The sequence below is a fragment of the Crocodylus siamensis genome, chromosome 12 (genome assembly GCF_052110815.1).
Source record: "Crocodylus siamensis isolate JL-2025a chromosome 12, ASM5211081v1, whole genome shotgun sequence".
Lineage (NCBI taxonomy): Eukaryota > Metazoa > Chordata > Crocodylia > Crocodylidae > Crocodylus > Crocodylus siamensis.
In genome coordinates, this window is record NC_143406.1 from 37,096,311 (window position 1) to 37,114,761 (window position 18,451).

Here is an 18,451-nt window from a genome sequence, read left to right on the forward strand (position 1 = left end):
AACAGTTTTAAGCTGGTATATGTTGAAGAAGATGCCTACCTTTGCTTTTCCAGCTAGATAGCTCTGGCAAAAGCTTCTTAGGTTCTCCACCGTCACCTCATCTGCAGGCATTTTGTACCTTGCATCGCTCGTCAAGTTTAAGATCCGCACTGCGGGGACATCTACCTCAGTGATGCGAAAATACTCAAAAACACGCCCATTTCTGGTTTCATTAGTATCCACCAAGATGAACATGATCTGAAAAACAAAGCAAACAGCCAAATCTCCAGCCAAGCATGAGATTTGTACTGAATCTGAAGGGTTTGGAGTTTTCAAGAGTTAAAGGAGTTCAGCCTCCACACCCTCCCTGGTTTAGGCAAGATAAAGTTACAGGCCAGCCTTGAAGCTTGGAACCCAGAGACAAACTTCCCAGATCTGGTGCGTCTCAGAATCCAGGTTTATCTGCAGCTGGAACAAACCAGCACTTCTGTGAACATTTCCTTGCCCTGGCTCTGAGTTCAGAGGTGTTAACAAAATCCTAAACCGAGCAGGTTTGGCCTTTGGCTGCATGTATTTCACATTGTGCTTCTAAAGCCCTGGTAACGTTTGGCTTTATATTGCTTCCTTCCGTGCCAATGTACGGTAACTAGATTTACTAGCCCTGCTGAACACTTAATGCTTTCCCTAGCCCTAGAGTACATAACTTAGTAGTACAAAGCAGCTAAAATATTCATAACCCAGATGTCTTTATCAATAGTAGAATTGACTGCAGGTGGTTTTTACCACCAAATGAACTCCACTTCTGTAGCACTTGGTGTCTATGGAGCAGTAGCAGCAACCACGTATAACAGATAGTGAAGACAGCTAGAAAATGTGTGCGCAACAGGGCTGTGCAAACCGGGCCCTATTCAATTCAAATTCAGATTTGGCCCGAATCAGGGACAATATTTCAATCCATTGATTCGGCTCACTGTCCTAATTTGATTCGGCCAGATCTGAAGATCTAATGCTGATTTGGTGAATCAGCGATTTGGACACAGGCACTGCTTTAAATGTTTTTTTCTACATACCTTGAGGTAGCAGGCATGACTCTGATCACTGCAGTGCTGGGGCGGATGGAGCATCCCACAGCAGCGCAGGGGGCTCTCCAGGGTGCTCAGCAGCAAACCCAGAAGTGGGCCAGAAGCATTTCTGGTCCACTTCCAGGTCTGCCGGGGAGCACGCTGCCTCTCCCCATCCCCCATGCCCTCCTGGCTGGAGACTGGCCATGGGGGAACCATGGGTGCCCCCAGCAGACCCAGGAGGCACCAGTTGCCAAGCCGGGGGGGGACCAGGAAGTGGATTGGAAGTGCTTCTGATCCGCTTCCAGGTCCGCTGCCGGGCGTGCTGGGGCAGCCCCCTGTGCTTCTGTGGGATGCTGTATCTGCCCCAGCACCCCAGCGTTCAGAGCCCCTGCTACCTAGAGGTATGTAGAAAAATTATTTAAAGCTGTGTCTATGTCCGAATCACCGACTCTGTCCGAATCTCTCCAGATTGATTCAGAGAGATTAAAGGGTCCTCTCATTCAATTCAGATTCAGAGATTCGGCCACTGAATTGGGCCGAATTGCCGCTGAATTGAATCAGGGACTGAAGCTTCGCACAGCCCTACTGTGCAAACCCTCTTTGGTGTCAGGAACACTGTTGTGCAGACTGTTTGCAAAACCCTTTAAGTCAGAGCCGCATTTCCGGAATGAAAATTCCCCGATGGTGCTTCCAGGCGGTAACAGAGACCAGTGAGCTTTGCTACATTTTTCTTGACCAGAAGTTGCTCTTAGCAAATCACGTTATACACACATGCACACACACATGCACACACACGCAGATATAAGGTTAGATTAGGCTTAATAGCAATGGTCAGAGATAGGTTTCCTTGGAATGCTGCAAGTGTTTATGCTTTAAAGCAAGGGTGCTCAACCCCAGCCCGCTGGCCAGATCCAGCCACTGTCATCTTGTCATCCAGCCTCAGGGCTCCCCATGGGCACTGCCCCCCCGATGTCAAATTTTCAGACTGGGGGGGGGGGCACCAGGTAGATAATGTGGTCCTGTGCATTAGATTGTGTGTGCAGGGTGGTACAGTGCCTGATCTTTGTGTCACAGGGTGATAGGGCCCAATCCTGGCATGGGGGTCCAGATCCCAGCATGTGGGCTCAGGTGGGGGAGGTGCAGGCTCCCAAGGTCCAATCCTGACACATGGGCCTGGGCAGGGGCAGTGCAGGGCTCCAGGCCCTGATCCTGACATGGAGGGGGGCAATACAGGGCTTAATATAGGTATGCAGATCCAGGTAGAGGTCACATGGGGCTTGGTCTTGTCCCACAGGGCCTGATCCAGCTCACAGACCATTTCTGTGCCACTCACCTGGCCTACAGGACAAAAAGTGAGCACCACGGCTTCAAAGCATCAGTCTTCACTGGGATTTATTCCCAATTCCATTTTCTCAAACTATTTTGGTTGAGGATTACCTGATAGTCCTTGGGACTACCAAGGCTACCAGACAAACCTATAGCAATATTTGGGAGGCTACCAGACAGACCTATAGCTATATTTTCCTACCAGTAACAACATCAAACATTTTTACATTGATCTGAGAACTGGCATTTGCAGAGTTGGGCTCCATGATAACACACCTTTCCTCGAAACTCCACAGCAGCAGACTCATAATTTTCATAAGTCTTGTTGAATGTCTCCGAGTTCTTCGGGGTGAACAGTAGGATGTGATTTTCAACAGGGACATCAAAAATCTTCACAGATGTCTGGAAAACAAAAGGCTTAACCATCTGTTCTGTTCCTGGTAAGCAGAAAAATGAATCAGACATTAAAAGTAGTCATGCCATATAGTTCTGGTTTTGCATATTTTGTTTTGCATGCCTTCGACAGTTCTCAGTCATTTTCATCACCCTTGGTTTCTTTTCATTGCCTGAAAGTGAGACAAGATCAGCAGCTGCTAAGTGTTTTTCCTGTTCAAGGAAAAATCTCATCATTATTCATAGATTTCAAGGCCAGAAGGAGCCATTATGATCTTCCAGTCTGACCACCTGCATAACACGGGTCAGAGAATTAATGCTGGCTAGGTACTCACTATAAGCAAGAGTGTTATCTACTAGGGGTGTGTGAAGCAGGCCCTATTCAATTCGGATTCGGATTTGACCTGAATCAGGGACAGTGATTCAGTTAATGGATTCAGATCACTGTCCCTGATTCGATTTGGCCAAATCCAAATCTGAAGAGTCACTGCTGATTTGGAGAATCAGCAATTCAGAGACACAGCTTTAAAAGTTTTTTCTACATACCTCCAGGTACCAGCTTATAAATGCTGCGATGCTGGGGCGCATGGAGCATCCCACAGGAGTGTGGAGGGAGCCATGGGGGGACCCTGAGTGCCCTCCCCAGACCCAGGAGGCACCAGTTGCAGAGTTGGGAGGCAAGAGGGGACCCCCCAGCATGCTCCTCGGCAGACCCGAAAGTGGACCAGAAATGCTTCTGGTCCACTTCCAGGTCTGCTGCCAAGTGCGCTGGGGAGTCCCCCGTGCTCCTGTGGGACACTCCATGTGCCCCAGCATCGCAGCAATCAGGAGCCCCTGCTACCTAGAGGTATGTAGAAAAATCATCTAACGTTGTGTCTATGTCTGAATCTCCAAATCTTTCTGAATCTCTCCAAATCGATTTAGAGGGTTCCGACTCGATTCACAGAGATTAAAGGTCCTCTGATGCAATTCGGATTTGGAGATTCGGCCACCAAATCAAGCCAAATCTCTGTTGAATCAAAACAGGGACCAAAGCTTCGCGCAGCCCTATTATCTACACAGGCTGGTAGGGCTAACGTATTTAAATGTAGTCAAAGGGTGGGCAGCAGTAATAGTTCTCCTTACCCTGAAATGTAAAATAGGTTTTGACTTTTATAAATATCTGATCCTTCCTCCAATTGTTTATCAAACTGGTAACACAATGACTCCCTAGTCCTGGGAGACATGGTTGTGTGGCTGGTGGTGATTGTCAGCGGAAATGAAGAAGGGATTGGTCACCTGTTCATGCTGAATTAGAAAGTCATGTCAGATAAAGTTGCCCTACGTGCTTTAGCAATTCATAGGACACCTCACGATGGAGGTTCATAGTCTGAGCTCATCAGGAAAGGAGTCAATAGGACAGCATTGTGGGATGTATTTATTGTGCTCACAAAACCAAAGAAAAATGTTGTACTATCACGTTATAGCCCTATAAACAGGAGTGGCAGAAACAGTGGGTTTCGATCTGAATCAAGAATCCAGAGCCATCTACCCTGCATGGAAACACGTCCCTGAGTTGCAGCAGAGGCTGTTGATGCCAGATCAGCCTCATCATCAGCCATCTTCAGACCCACAGATAAAGCAATCATAGAAGACAATCATCCTCAGCAGTGAGGGATTGCCAACATCTTTGTGATTTTTTGATGCTCTGGTGTAGGTGGTCATGTATCCATTATAGCTCTGTTTATTGCATGAGTCCCTCTGTTTATTTGCTGGTGTGAGCAGTGCTTCCAGGCAAGGAAAGAGAGCGGAGTCTCTCATGTACACACACACACATCCCTCAAAGATTTTTACGTTTGTTCTTTCTTTGCCATTTTCCTAATTTAACACGGTGCATAGAAAGGCGTAACAATTAAATCTGTATCAAAGCATACTGATATGACCTGTTCCAATGGAGCTGGTACATCTGCACAATCCTGTAGCAATTCAGGTGTAGCAAAACTGCTCCAGCTTTAACCCACTTTTATTCAGGGTCAAAGTTCAGGAAGATTTAGCTTTTATTTTGTATCATTGCAGGATCATGAAGATGAAACAGTTAGATCAGCTGCTGTGTGCTCCTGAACAGCAGTCTAAAGTAGCTGAAATATATATTTGCTCCTACCCCTAAAAGTCACTCTGTGTGAAAGAATGAGAAATAATGTACACAGAAATCCAGTTAACCATAAGTATTATGTTTTTTTACACTATTTCCCACTCTTTCACACATTTTCATAACTCAGGAAGACTTCCTTGAGCAAAGATATACATGTCTTAGCTACCTACTGGCTCTGCAAGTCTAGTAGGCTAGAACAGTGTATGAAAGAGATGATTTTTTAAGGAATCTCCTTCTGTAGGTCACTGCCAGGGCTTGCTTTCTTCCACCACATTTTTTGATTCGGTAAAGTACACGTACCTCAAGATTATACTCTATGACCAAATCCATGGTAAAGGTTTTGATTAATCTGGTAAGTTCCACTTGGTTCTGCTTGCCGTCTTCGAACACTTCACTATGTACCGGTTTCCCCTTGACGGGTTAAAAGTAAAGGGGACAGCTTTAAAAACGTTATCAATGACTGGTAGCAAATATACTCTTCATTTAAGCAATATATTATTCTAGAATTTACTTTTTATTATCAACAGTAGGTAACATTTCATAACTCTTCGAAAATAATGTCACAGCTAGAGTAGTGAAGAGGGTTGCAGCTACTTTCCAAGACAAAACTGACAGATTTAATTTGCTCTTTTATGTCAATACTCTTAATACACTGTCTAAATGTTATAAATTTTCATGTAAGAGTGTTTCAGTACTGAGACACAAAGAAATGTCACATGAGCCTTTACTCTGAGAGTCCTTGGCCTGGTTGCTGTGTTTTGGTGCTATTGCTATATAGCTTTGTTGTTGAGCCCTTCTCAGTAGCATTTAAGGAGAAGAAAAAAAGACCTCTAGACAAAAGTGATGTGATACAGGAGTGATAAGCACCTGCAAAACTGGAATTCAGCAGAAGTCATCAGTACTCAGTGAATCAGGAAAGCAGGTCACAGTTGATTTAGATGCCTAAATAACAGATTAAGGAGCCTGAATGAAGGCCACCCAGGTTTTGTGATGTCAGCCTGAGACCTCAGTTGTCCACAGGGTGCTGTTTGCTTCAGACTGTATTTACAGGAAGGTAACACCAACAGTCTCTTACTATAAAAATTCCTGTCGGAGACTTCTACTATATATGCTACCTCATTGCCTCCAGCTCATCCATGGGCTCCTATCACAGCCTGTTGTATCCCAGCCCATTATGTGTGACTCCTACCTTTCTGAATACAACAGCAGTGTCTTTTTGGATGCCATAGCTAGCAAACACCTCTTCAGTGGCTGTCACTCCAAAAGGCAGCTCCGGCACATCTCTTGCCGTCTCATAGAAAATTTCCACTGCTCCTCCATGAAGTTCCTAGTCACAAAACCAGTGGTTTATAAACATCCTTCTTTGCACTTACATAGGCAGGAGTGAGGACCCATCCTGGGCTGTGAGGTGCAGAAGGGAGAATAAAGACCCAAAGATGGCTATGGCAGCTTTCAGCTCTCAAAGGGGTAGATCTCCAGAATAGAAGAGATCTGCAGGGAGTGTGAAGCAACAATGAGTTGTGTTACCTTTTCCACACATTGGGAAAGATACAGGGACAATGTTGCACTCCCTGGTGTCCATCTCCATCCTGTCCCATTGTCAACATAGGCCTTCCTACTCTTCTGCCCCTACCTGGCAGATCTTCCTAGTGGGGAAGAGGCCACCATAGGGACTGACTCATAGGGCTGTGTGAAGCTTCGGTCCCTGATTTGATTTGGCAGAAATTCAGCCCGATTCAGTGGCCGAGTCTCCATATCCAAATCAAATCAGAAAACCCTTTAATCTCTCTGAATCAAATCAGAGCCCTCCAAATCAATTCAGAGAGATTTGGAAAGATTCAGAGATTTGGACATAGAAACAGCTTCAAATATTTTTTCTATATCAGGGGCCTGTGATTGCTGTGATGCTGGGAAACATGGAGCGTTCCACAGGAGTGCAGGGGGGTCCCCAGCACACTTGGCAGCAGACCCAAAAGTGGACCAGAAGCACTTCCCATCTACTTCCCTGTCCACTGGAGAGTGCCCTGGGGGGCCCCTCAAATCCCCCCGGCTTAGCAACTGGTGCCTCCTGGGTCTGGGGGGGGGGTCACCCAGGGTCCCCCTGTAGCTGATCGCTGAGGAAGGCACTGCTGGGGTGCGGGGGGGGGGGAGCAGCATGCTCTCCTGCAGACCCAGAAGTGGATCGGAAGTACTTCTGATCCACTTCCAGGTTCGCTGCCAAGCACATGGAGGCCCCCACACTCCTGTGGGACGCTCCATGCTCTCCAGCATCACAGCAATCACGAGCCACACCTGCTACCTCAAGGTATGTAGAAAAAATGTTTAAAGCTGTGTCTGTGTCTGAATCAGCATCGAATCCTCAGATTCCGATTCGGCCAAATTGAATCAGGGACAGTGATCCAAATCAACTAATCGAATCACTGTCCGTGATTCGGGGCTGAATCCAAATCGAATAGGGTCTGCTTTGCACACCCCTACTGACTAATGATATAAAGGGTCTCTTCTTTGCAGTGGATGAGAGAGGAAGGATCTCTGTTTGAGGGAGGTTGCACCCCATGATGTTTCTGAATTGTTTCACCTATGTTGGCGGGTCTCATCTTTTGCAGACTCAAGGCTCTTCTCAGAAAATGCCCCCTCCCCTGCCTACTGAAAAATAATAGAGCAATTCTTCTGTTGCAAAAGACCACAGCAGGTCAGAATGCTTCTAACACTATGGATTCCTATTCAAAATCTCTGGGTGTATTTTGTCAATCTTGTTTGCACGCCTAACAGTGCTAACATTGCATGGCACCCTGAAGCATCCTTGAAATGATCTCAAGGCACCCCAGGGTGACACAGTACCCTGGTTGAGAATCACTGGCTTGTGTGATACTTCAGTTGGAAGTTCTTCAAGGCAGGAGCCTTGTCTTCTCTTAAGTCTGTCAGATACTCAGTATGCTGTCGACCCCAAATTAACAGTAAATAACCATAATGAAAGGCAACAGCTCCTGAGACTTTGATTTAATCAGAGCAGTATTTTATGCTAAATGAATAGTAATTTATATGCTGAGACCTCCTGACACATTCTGGCAGTCACTTTCAGTAAGCAATCTGTGACTAATAGAAGGCCAAATCCAGCTCTTTATTTATTTAGACAGTGTTTTATTGGCTTCCACATGCTATATTTCTGACATGTCCTAACTCATGCTGATGATCATCTATAGTCATTTCAGTCTCCAAATGTATTCACAAATCCCAGTCTAACAAGTCTGCAGGCACTAAATGCTATCAGCTCAGTTCAGGACACTACAGTTACACTAATAAACTGGGCCAGATTATGAGCCTTTTGCTGCACCAAGCAGTGCCTTCCTTCACAAATGATTTCAAGAGGGCTACTTGGAACAAAATTCAATTCAGGGTGATCATTTTCACATTCTGGCCCATTACCTTTAATGTGTACCCTGCCTCTGCCACTATGGCAGCAACATGTTATTGGACAGCAAATGGCCCCATTGATAAAAGTTAGACTCTGGGTTATAGCACATTATAGTAATAACATTTTAGACATCATAAGATTGAAAATGTGCTCAGACGGCCCAGTGATAGGGGAATTCAAGACAGACACTGAAGAATAAGGAGCTGCTTAGAAAAAATAGGAATATTGGCTCTGTGATTTAAGGCCAATGTGATTGGCCTTTACCATTACAAAGGAAGGAGATTCTGTACTATTGTACAATGTGCTATCCCACACTAAACATTTACTTTGCAATGGTGCCTACTACTTCAATATATATTAGTACCGAATCCTGCAGTTCACAATCAGTCCTGGAAACCACAGGGAGTACACCTGAGTGAAGATTGCAGGATTTGTCCCTACACAGTGGGCACATCTACATGTGCAATTAATGCTCAGAAAGCTTATTGCACAGTAAACTTTCTTTGACTGCATGCCTACATGTGCACATATTAGCAGCGATTTTGCTCCTGAGAGGAACAGTTCAGGCTTGCCCTGCTCCGTTAGCATACAGCAGCCAGGGGGGTCTCTAGGCTCCCCTAGGTGCCACCCTCAGGCTGGCAGGTGGCACTGGTGTCAGACCTGGGCTCCAGGTGATGGGGGGGAGCTGTTCTGTCTCCCGGGCAACTTAAATAACAGTAGCAGTTTTCTCATATGGTACAAGCTAAATCTGTAGCTAGTGCAAATTTCACAGTAATCAGATTCCAAAGTCATGGAGCTATTGTTTAAACCAACAGTAGGAAAACCAAATATGTATCCCAATGGAATCGATTATGGTTACAGACTTTCTGAAATGCACACCAGCTTTTTAGTAGCACCTCAAAACCTGAGCCACTAATTGTTCATGTTACTGTTTCATAAACGCAAGAATACAGCACTTTAGAAGAGGATCTCTTAAGTAGTCAGCACCAGATCTGTTGTGTAGATAGCACCAGCAATGACATATGCTGCATCAGCAAAAAAGAAAAGGGATGGGCTGAAGAGAAGTAGGACTCCTGCACTTCCCTTTCCACAAGTCAGCAACCATCAGGTTGTGCAGTAAGGTGTGTGCTTTCAAAGGACATAACACATTTTGCTCTAGCTTGGGCTGTACAAGAACTGCATCAGTGCCATTAGGAGCTCTGGCTGAAGCGGTTGGGGGTCCATGCACATTCATGCATCTACACTTCCTGCATAATTCCAAGTAGTTGCACATAGTTTCATAGTTGTTAGGAGCTGGAAGGGACCTTATAGATCGCGTATAAATGGTGCATGCAAAATAAACTAGAAACCTGCAGATCCAGTTTCTGAGGTTGATTTTAGGCCCGTTGTAAAATTGGTCCTTGGAGATAATGCCCCTTGGTCCAATCAGCTTTTGACTTTCCCACTGAATTACCTTAAAAAAGCCAATCACTGCCAACTCCTCAGCCTCTATAATTGCTTCAGTCTGATCGGTGCTGTTGATGTGTACGGTGCTGGGTCCTAGTCTTCTTTTCACCCATGTGATAAAAGCTGAGGCCTCTCTGACTCCTTTGGAATGAGGAAAGAATTAAAATGACCGTCAAGGAGAATTACAAATAAAGTGTCTCTTTTCAAAACAGCAAAGATGACAAGAAGTGCCAGCACAACGGGGTTTTGAGTGAGATTAAGCTGGCCTGGACAGCAGACAGCCCAAGGTTTCAGAGTGGCAGATAACTCAAAGTGGGACTCCTGTCATCAAAGGAGTCATGACTCCTGTCATCAAAATTCAGATCTAGATCCAAGTCACTGGTGGAGACATGAAATGTTGCTGACCCTTGAAGATCTGTAGTATGTGGGTCCTCACTTGCTTTCTGAGCTTTCTACAAATGAGAGTTGAGCACATTGCCAGTTAATGCTCTAATCACAGATTTTTGTGGATGTTTTGGGACAAGGGCTCTCAACCAAGTAGGCAAATGTGTTCTGCAGAGCTCCGTGCAATAAACATGAGAATCTTAGGCACCACAGGCTATAGAGAAATATCGACCTGTGGTTTAATCCAAAATGATTTCAAACCAATTCCACAGCTTATTGAACTGTCTATTCAGTTAAATTAGGTGTCAGATTTGTTCCCCCTGTACTGCCGAAGAGATCTGAGAGGCACCGAGACACATTAAAAAGTCTCTGCAGTTTGCACATGAGACTTAAAGCCAAAATCATCAAGAATGTCCCTTAGTTCTGCAAGTTTCCATTTTCTGAGATATACAATTCAGTGTTGTGAGCTTGTGATTTTATTGAAAGTCTCATGATAGCTGGGAGTTTTTTCTTAAAACTTTACATCGTGGAAGCAAGTGATAATGCAGAAACTACAGCTTTCTATTATACTTTTGAAAAAGAGGTGTCTAACCTTTATATTTTTAGAGAAAGGCTTGAAAATGCAAACAATGCAAGCTCAAAGTGGGCTAATGCAGGGGAAAAATATTTTGACTTTCTGAATGTAATGTTTTTCTAAGAAGACAACACATATTTATGCAGAGGGGTCTAGTAAGGGGTTAATCCGGACTGAACATGAAAAGGCAGCACCAGGCTAGTAGCGAGCTGCACACAGTGCTGTGTTGTGATCTTGCTGTACATTACAAGCAGCTTATCAAAGATTCACAGCCTGAAACTCTGCATTTTATCAGTGTAGCAAGATCAAAATTCAGGACTGTTCAGTTCAGTTTAATACCATGAAGACATTTTTGCAGCGACTGATTCAAAATGCAGTTGTTTTAAAGGCATGACAGATTTTGATGTGCCCTGGAGAGGCCTCAAATGCAAAGCAGCTGAGCAATATCTAGTGGTCACGCAATGTTCAAACTCTGAAGGTTCAAGCGCTTACGTTCCATCTATATGGTAAGCAATACAAACATCAGCACATTTTGCATCAGGTTAATCTTTGCCTTGGTTGCCCTATATAGTCTTGCACACAGTGCAATGGTTCTCAACCTTTTTAGACTGGAGGAATGCTTCCAAAAATGCCAGCTCTTAGTTTTCAATTGTTTTTTGACTACAGGAAAATAATATGGCAGTTTTTCAGTTGCAAAGAATTCAGAAAGACCACAACAGGTCAGAATGTTTTTAACATGATGCATTCCTGCTTGAAAGCCCTGGGTTTATTGTGTGATTCACATTTGCACACCTAATTGTACTAACATTACAGGGCACCCTTGAAAGGACCTCAAGGCACCATGATTGTGAATCGCTGATGTAGTGTCTCTGAGACAAATCCTAATTGCACTGATCTATGTGGTCCTAATGAAATCACTGCTCTTGCACCATCAGGATGACTGTTCAAAAAATTCTCTCTTTCATCAAATATTTCAGGGGACTTTCAGGGTTTAAACCTTGCCTGCCAACAGCATTGCCACTGTATTTATGTAATAACTCACTGGAGAGTCATAGCCCCTTTTTTCAGCTGGCTAGTCTGAGTGATGTAAGAAGCTATAACCCTTCAAGGAGAACACATATTGGACTTCAAGCATTCTGCTCATCCTGAGCAAATGGCTTACCAATCAACAGAATCCCGTTTTAATCATTGTGTGTGCTGTGAATGATTTGCCAGTTTTTTTATCAGATATCTTTGTGTCACTGCATAGTTCATGAGAGTTAACAATAGATAATCAATTTGTTGCTACTCATTAACACACCATACCTAATCACCAGATCTGCTCCAAATAGAGACTCTACGCATGTTATTGAGTCACTCAGTGTTCACTGGCTCTCAATAACATGCAGAGGGAAGTATTTGAGAAGTGTAAAAGATGCTTTCCTACCAGCCCTACCCTGCAGTGAAGACTTTAGATGGGTTCTTAACATCTGTAACCAGAATTCAGTAGGCCAAATTTTGCCCTCAGTTGATGCTTGTGTAGTCTCTGTTGTTTATACAAGTACAGCAGATTGAAGACCAGTAAAAAATGCTAGGTCTGAAGGACAAGAAGGGATAAAATGAGAATACAGGAGAAGCACTGACATCCCAGGCAGCAGCTGATGTATAGAAGCTCTGAAATTAGACTGTTTGTGAGCCTCTGGCCTTGGGAGCTGAACTTTTAGGCTCCCATTTGTAAAAGCACTTGGCCAATCTGTTTCTTTCCAACTGCAAGAACACACACTTGCCCAGGCCACTCACCTCATCTTCAGGACAACATCTTTTTAGACAAAGATTATTACTTGCCCATATTGGTAGTGAAGCAAAAACTCTTTAAGTCTGGAGTTTTAGGATTGTGCAGCTCAGTCTTATACTGAATGCAGAGGGACACAGATCAAACACTGTAGTCTTTATTTAACAGATTAATATACTTTAAAATTATTCCATTGAATTTCTGAGCCAGATGAGCGCTCCCTCTAGTGGCTAATGTGCCAGTTGCAACTTTTCTTCTTTCACATATTGTATATATACAACCTAACAGATTAACGATTTAAAATCAATAAAATAATCCCCTCCAAACCATATTATATAATCTTTACTCCATAAAATGTACTCACACAGTGTGTGGAATTTGTTGTGGATTTTTTAGAGGTATTACACAGGCTCAAATTAATTACTAATTGCTCAGATTAAAAGCGTAATCTGAGTCAAATTCTCTGCTGGCTAACTCTGTACTCAAGTTAATTGTAGAAGGCATAGATGCTCACTGGATTTAAAGTTATATCATCAGAGAACTTATTTCACTATGTAAATTATGAATCAGACAGGAGCATTTGGCAGGAAAGAGTGAGGTGAGCTCAAATCCAATTTATTTTGCATTAAATTCCTATGTGCAGAAATACTGATATGCAGATATAGGTATACATATAATGTTAAAGACAGAATCCATGTAATCTCTTATATGTTCTTTATTATTCTGTCCACTCAGACATCCAATAGGTCTTTACCACCCTTCATATAACAGATATCAGGCTCCTTTATTAGTCCCCAAAACACTTTACCTTTACAATCAATGGGACTTTTCCTGTTGCCATCCACAAAAAATTTCACAGTTGGAAATTCTTGGATGTTGAATTCTTTCTTCAGATCTTTCTGGTCTGAGACATCGACTTTTCCAAATCTGACACTGGGGATCTCTTTTTTAAGCTGCCCCGCAGCTTCAGCAAATTCTTCTGCCAGGCTCTGAGATGGTCCCGATAAACGCATGTCTGAAAGGGAGGGAATCATTCAGTCTGTGGCACCAAGTTTAAAATGCAAGTCATCAAGCCCAGTGATATTTTGAAGGTTTAAATAAGTTTACTGAGGATACACAAGGAGGGGTAGATACTATTTCACACAATGATCTTAAAACAGAAGATGCATATTTGGTCTTTTTTGTTCATTCAGATGCATACACCTCAGCATGTTTATAAAGATGTGTGTTTATGTCCAGGTGTGTGTCCACCTCTCCAAAAGAACAGGGAAAAACTACATTGGAAGGTTGATTTTGTGGAGAAAAATACATAATGGGGTGAGCTACAATTGAGTAATCTGGGCTTGATTTTTAAAATTGGGATCTTTAGGATAGGCTTTCTTGCTGCATATTAAGGCACTTAGGTGATATAGCTGATTTGGCTGAAAATGGCTGAATACAGAGCAGCTTCCACAGTAGAAGATTTTTACAGCGTAGATACTGATTGTGCTGGGGGGGTGCAAGAGAGCACGTGCACATAATCCTCTATCACAGGAGAAATTGTGTAATGGTGGATTTAATTTTCATTATAATAATAATTGGCATTAAAAGCATTAAAATATCAGACGTATGCTGGTAGGCGTATACGGGCAGCTGATAAACCTGGAAGGGGGTACGCAATAAAAAAACCATTTGGGAACCTCTGCTCTATAGCCCTGCTTGCAGTTTAAAATGAATAAATGTCTATAGGTCACCACAAAGACAGCTTTTCCTTTAGGTCAAATGGTTGACATCCATGTGCTTTGGAGCAGTGGAAGGACTTTACGAGTCTAGGTATAGGTGCAGGTATAGGTTGTATTATTACAAAGAAGGGACAGTATAAAGAAATGAGTGGTACCTAGCTGCTCTGAATTCAAAGGCAAATAACAGATAAAGAGCCAAGACCTATATGATTTGGCAACGTGGCTTTAAAAGCAAGTTAGTTTAACTTTCTGCCGATAAAGCTGAGATATCTTATCACCTCATTTAGAGGCTTTACTATTTAACAGAGAAAAAGGAGTGAAGCGTTGTAACTTTTTCTTTCAATCCCTGACAACAGCATTTGAGCTTTATCAATATACCTTTCAAACAGGGAAAGATGAAGAAAACTCCAGATAGTCTTAGTTATTTATACATGATAAATCCAACAGTGTGACTTCTTTTATCTTATGTCTTTTCTACTTCCATAGAAATACAAACAAATACAAATCTCTACAGACTACCTAATCAAGACACTGCCTTAAATAATTGTACCAAAAAGTGAGTGATCATCTCCATTAGCATTCTCATAAATGAATGGAAGATAAAACTTTTAATCTAATTCAATGATCAGTTACATTTCCCTGCATAATTCATCATCATCCTCGTTCTGAGTTCCTACCATCAATCATTTCCCCCAGCCAACCACTGCAATCAAGAGGATGAATAGTAGTACCCAGCAAACTCGTTTTCAGATTAGTTTTTTTTACCTAGCCTCTTCTATATCAGCAGAGGAAGGAGGCCAGCTTGGAAAGCCTTGCAAGAATGGTCCATTGCCAACTTATATCATTTAAACATTGGATGACTTTTCTTTATGTAACCTAATGGGATATGCATTCCATGTTATACTCACCTACATTTACATTAACTTAGTGAATACAATTCAAATATATATTCAAAATGTTAAAGTATGTGTTTAACATCAAGCACATGCATCAAATTCATGGAAAACAATAGGACTCTTGACTCTCATGAGTGAGAGCTGATAAGATAATGATATCCCAAGATAATGAACGGCCTGTTCCAGGCCATGAGTCTCTGTGACTTCATTTATCTGACTGCACAACAAGGAAGGGGTGAGACTAGGTTGTGTTATAGAAATCACAGAAAATCAGGGTTGGAAGGGACCTCAGGAGGTCATCTAGTCCAAGCCCCTGCTCAAAGCAGGACCATCCCCACAAGATCGTCTCACCCAAGGATTTGTTTAGCGAGGATTTAAAAACCTCCAAGGGTGGAGATTGCACCACCTCTCTGGATAACCTGTTATTGTGTTTTACTTCCCTCCTAGTGAGAAAATTCTTCTTAATATCTAACCTAAACTCCCCTTGCTGCAACTTGAGCCCATTGCTCCTTGTTCTGACATCTGCCACCACTGAGAACAGGCCAGGTCCATCCTCTTTTGAAGCGTGTGGAGGTGGATTTCACATGCCTTTGACCCCTAGTTTTCTAAAACCTCACTCAATGCTAAGGATCAAAAAGAGAAAGTAAACTCCTTCTGAGTTGCTATACAAGATTATTTGGCAAAAGCCATGTTCTACTTAAGTTAATCAGAGCTTTGGCATTAACTTCAGAGTTTGTCCATCTGCTTTGTTAAAATGCTGACTTAGTCCAAATAATACAGCTGTTACAACCTCATTTTCTCAAAACTTTAATCTGATGGACTCTACCAAGTGCTTCCTTGTGTAAACTTTTCTTAGTTTATACTCTGGAGGTGTTACCCAGGCCTCAGAGAAGCTTCAAATTGTTAGAAGACAATAATAGTTTGGGCCTACACATTGGGTACTCAGTTACAAGTGTCCTGAAAGGAAAACAATTTCTTAAATAAAACAAATGGGGTTTGATTGCAATTTAATCACCTGGAAAATGACTGCTTCAGCAAATACATTTATTTGGGGTTTGCAAAAGTATTCCAATATGCGTTTCTTTTTTTCTAATTATAAAATAAGTTTGATCAGTTTCCCCACCACCACCCACCCACCCAGATGTTGTAATATATTTGCTCTCCAGATTAAGTTTTTTATATAAAAATTTTCATCCAGGCCATGATGGCACAGTTGTTATGGTCCAGGTGTCTGCTCTGGAAAACCGGGGTATCTAACAGAAAACCTGATCTCTTGGCACAATAAATGATGCCCCCATCATAATAGTTAGACAGCTCTCATCAGCCAGGCTCAGCCAGGCTGCAGACAGTATTCCCAAAATTGTTCTGTAAGGCAGTGTTCGTTGAGTGCTTGTAGTCTATTTTTATTTAAAATGGGGACAACAGTATGTATTAGGTTTTAGTAATGCAGGCTGTGGTGCACATAAAGTTGCTATGTAATGTAAACATACTGAGACATAATAATTTTGTGAGTACTGTGTTTGCAGTCAGGTCGATGAGAGAAACTTATTGTATTGTTTCCACGAGTTTTTTAAATTTCTAGCTGAACATTCTGGCTATTTTTAATAGGAAGCTGTTGGGGAAACCAGCAGCAGAACCATACAGTGACTCTAGATAAGCAATTTCCCAAGATCATGGCCTGTTCCAGGATAGCGCCCCCCTTGCAAGCACACACTGAAGTTGCACAGCTGCTTTGGCAATCACAGGAACCAGGAGACCACAGGGTCACTTAACAGTTAAATAGACCGTGTACTGAGGGGGCACAATGACCTGTTAATGAGCTTTGGCACAGACATATAAAGGTGCCACAAGAATATTGGAAGAAGTTTGGGGTCTTTCTCACATTTCCAGGATATAATGAACCTAAATGGGGTTGAAATGCACATAAACTGCTTCTTTTAAGATCTGTTTTCTCTGAAATACTTTGGTTCCAAAGAAATACCACCTCCAAGCACCACTGATCATTACTGCCATAGAGCAGAACTGCTGTGACTGATTAGAGCTCAGGCCTGCTGAGATTATCACAGTTAGCACCTGGATACTGTAGCCCACGTCCCAGTCATAGAGTGGAAGAATCATGTTGTTCCACCCAGAGAAATCCTGTAACATCATGAGATGTGACAGGGCAAGCCATTCAAAAAGATCAAGAGAGATCCAGCCTGCAGGTAGCTTGGTCACACAGACATACACATTTAGAAGTTCCTTCTTCATCAAGTACAAATGCTGTTCCCTTGATTACTTGAAAACCAGGTGAGAGCGTCCATCACATGCTTATCTACCAAATATCTTGAGTGATTATAGTCCCCTTCAACTTTCCATCAGTTCTTTTTTATTCTGGCATTCCCTCTTTGCTTCCAAAGAGCTTTTTATTTTCTAACCACTTTTGTGAATCAGGGAACAATTGCCACTTTATCTTTGGAGCATTTCTTTGATTTTGTTTGGCTATTCCTGACTTCTAGGTTGTTGACCCTGATTATTTTTGATGGGTAAAAAATGGCTAAATCTGCTACACAAATCCCAACACTAAGGGCTGAGGAAGTGAACAGATTGCATGGGTATAATGCTTGCAGAGTATAATGTTGGCTTGTGGTTTAAGCTGGTGTCAGCCAGGGTCACTCTACAGTGTGGGGAGGAAGGGGGTGATCAGACTGCTCAGTATGTACAGACTACAGCTCTTGGTGATCAGCTTACTGCATCAGCTACAGTTGTCAGAAAATGGGTGGCCCTTGAAATTGTGTCAGACCAGTACTTACATCTTATTAAGCCAGGAAAGTTCTTTAATATCAAGACATTGTTTCTTGAAAAAAAGAGAGACTTTTTTTAAAGTCCAAGTTTTCTGCATTGTCTCCTCTTGACAGCGAATTTGCATTTGCCTGGTGTCAATCCCAGTTTTCAAAGACCCTTTGTATTATTTTTCATATGGACCTGAATCTAAAACAAAACCTGTCAGTGCAAACAGATTGTGACTGTCTAAGAGTGAGTATAGCAGATAGTAGAAATAAAGTAGCCAGTAGGCCTATGAAAAACTTTGGCCAATTCAATTCAAAGGAAGTATGGCCCAATTTGACAGCTGAATTGCTGAATCTGATTCAAATCAGGAGACCAGTTAAAAGGTCTGAATCGAATCAGAAGCCTCCAAATCAATTCGGAAAAGATTCAGTGCTGCTTTGGAGATTTGGCCATTGACTAAACAGGCAGCAGTCCTCACCACACTGGACACAGCTGGTAAGTCTGTTGTGGAGGGGGGAGGGGGGAGGGAAGTGGCATGGGGCGGGGAAGACCTACGCCCCCACAGCAAGAGAAGGATTGGGG

At 42.8% G+C, this 18,451-nt stretch overlaps 1 protein-coding gene across 1 annotated transcript in view; it reads right to left on the reverse strand.

The window, feature by feature from the left end:
* Positions 1 to 18,451, reverse strand: part of PDILT (protein disulfide isomerase like, testis expressed) — a 39,110-nt gene that overhangs the window by 10,092 nt on the left and 10,567 nt on the right. The window contains exons 2-7 of the mRNA XM_090023394.1: positions 13,292 to 13,498; positions 9,762 to 9,895; positions 6,083 to 6,220; positions 5,194 to 5,304; positions 2,646 to 2,771; positions 40 to 237 (exon numbers count right to left, since the gene is read on the reverse strand). Coding sequence (XP_089879520.1) covers positions 40 to 237; positions 2,646 to 2,771; positions 5,194 to 5,304; positions 6,083 to 6,220; positions 9,762 to 9,895; positions 13,292 to 13,498 — 914 coding nt within the window. The remainder of the gene's footprint in view (positions 1 to 39; positions 238 to 2,645; positions 2,772 to 5,193; positions 5,305 to 6,082; positions 6,221 to 9,761; positions 9,896 to 13,291; positions 13,499 to 18,451) is intronic.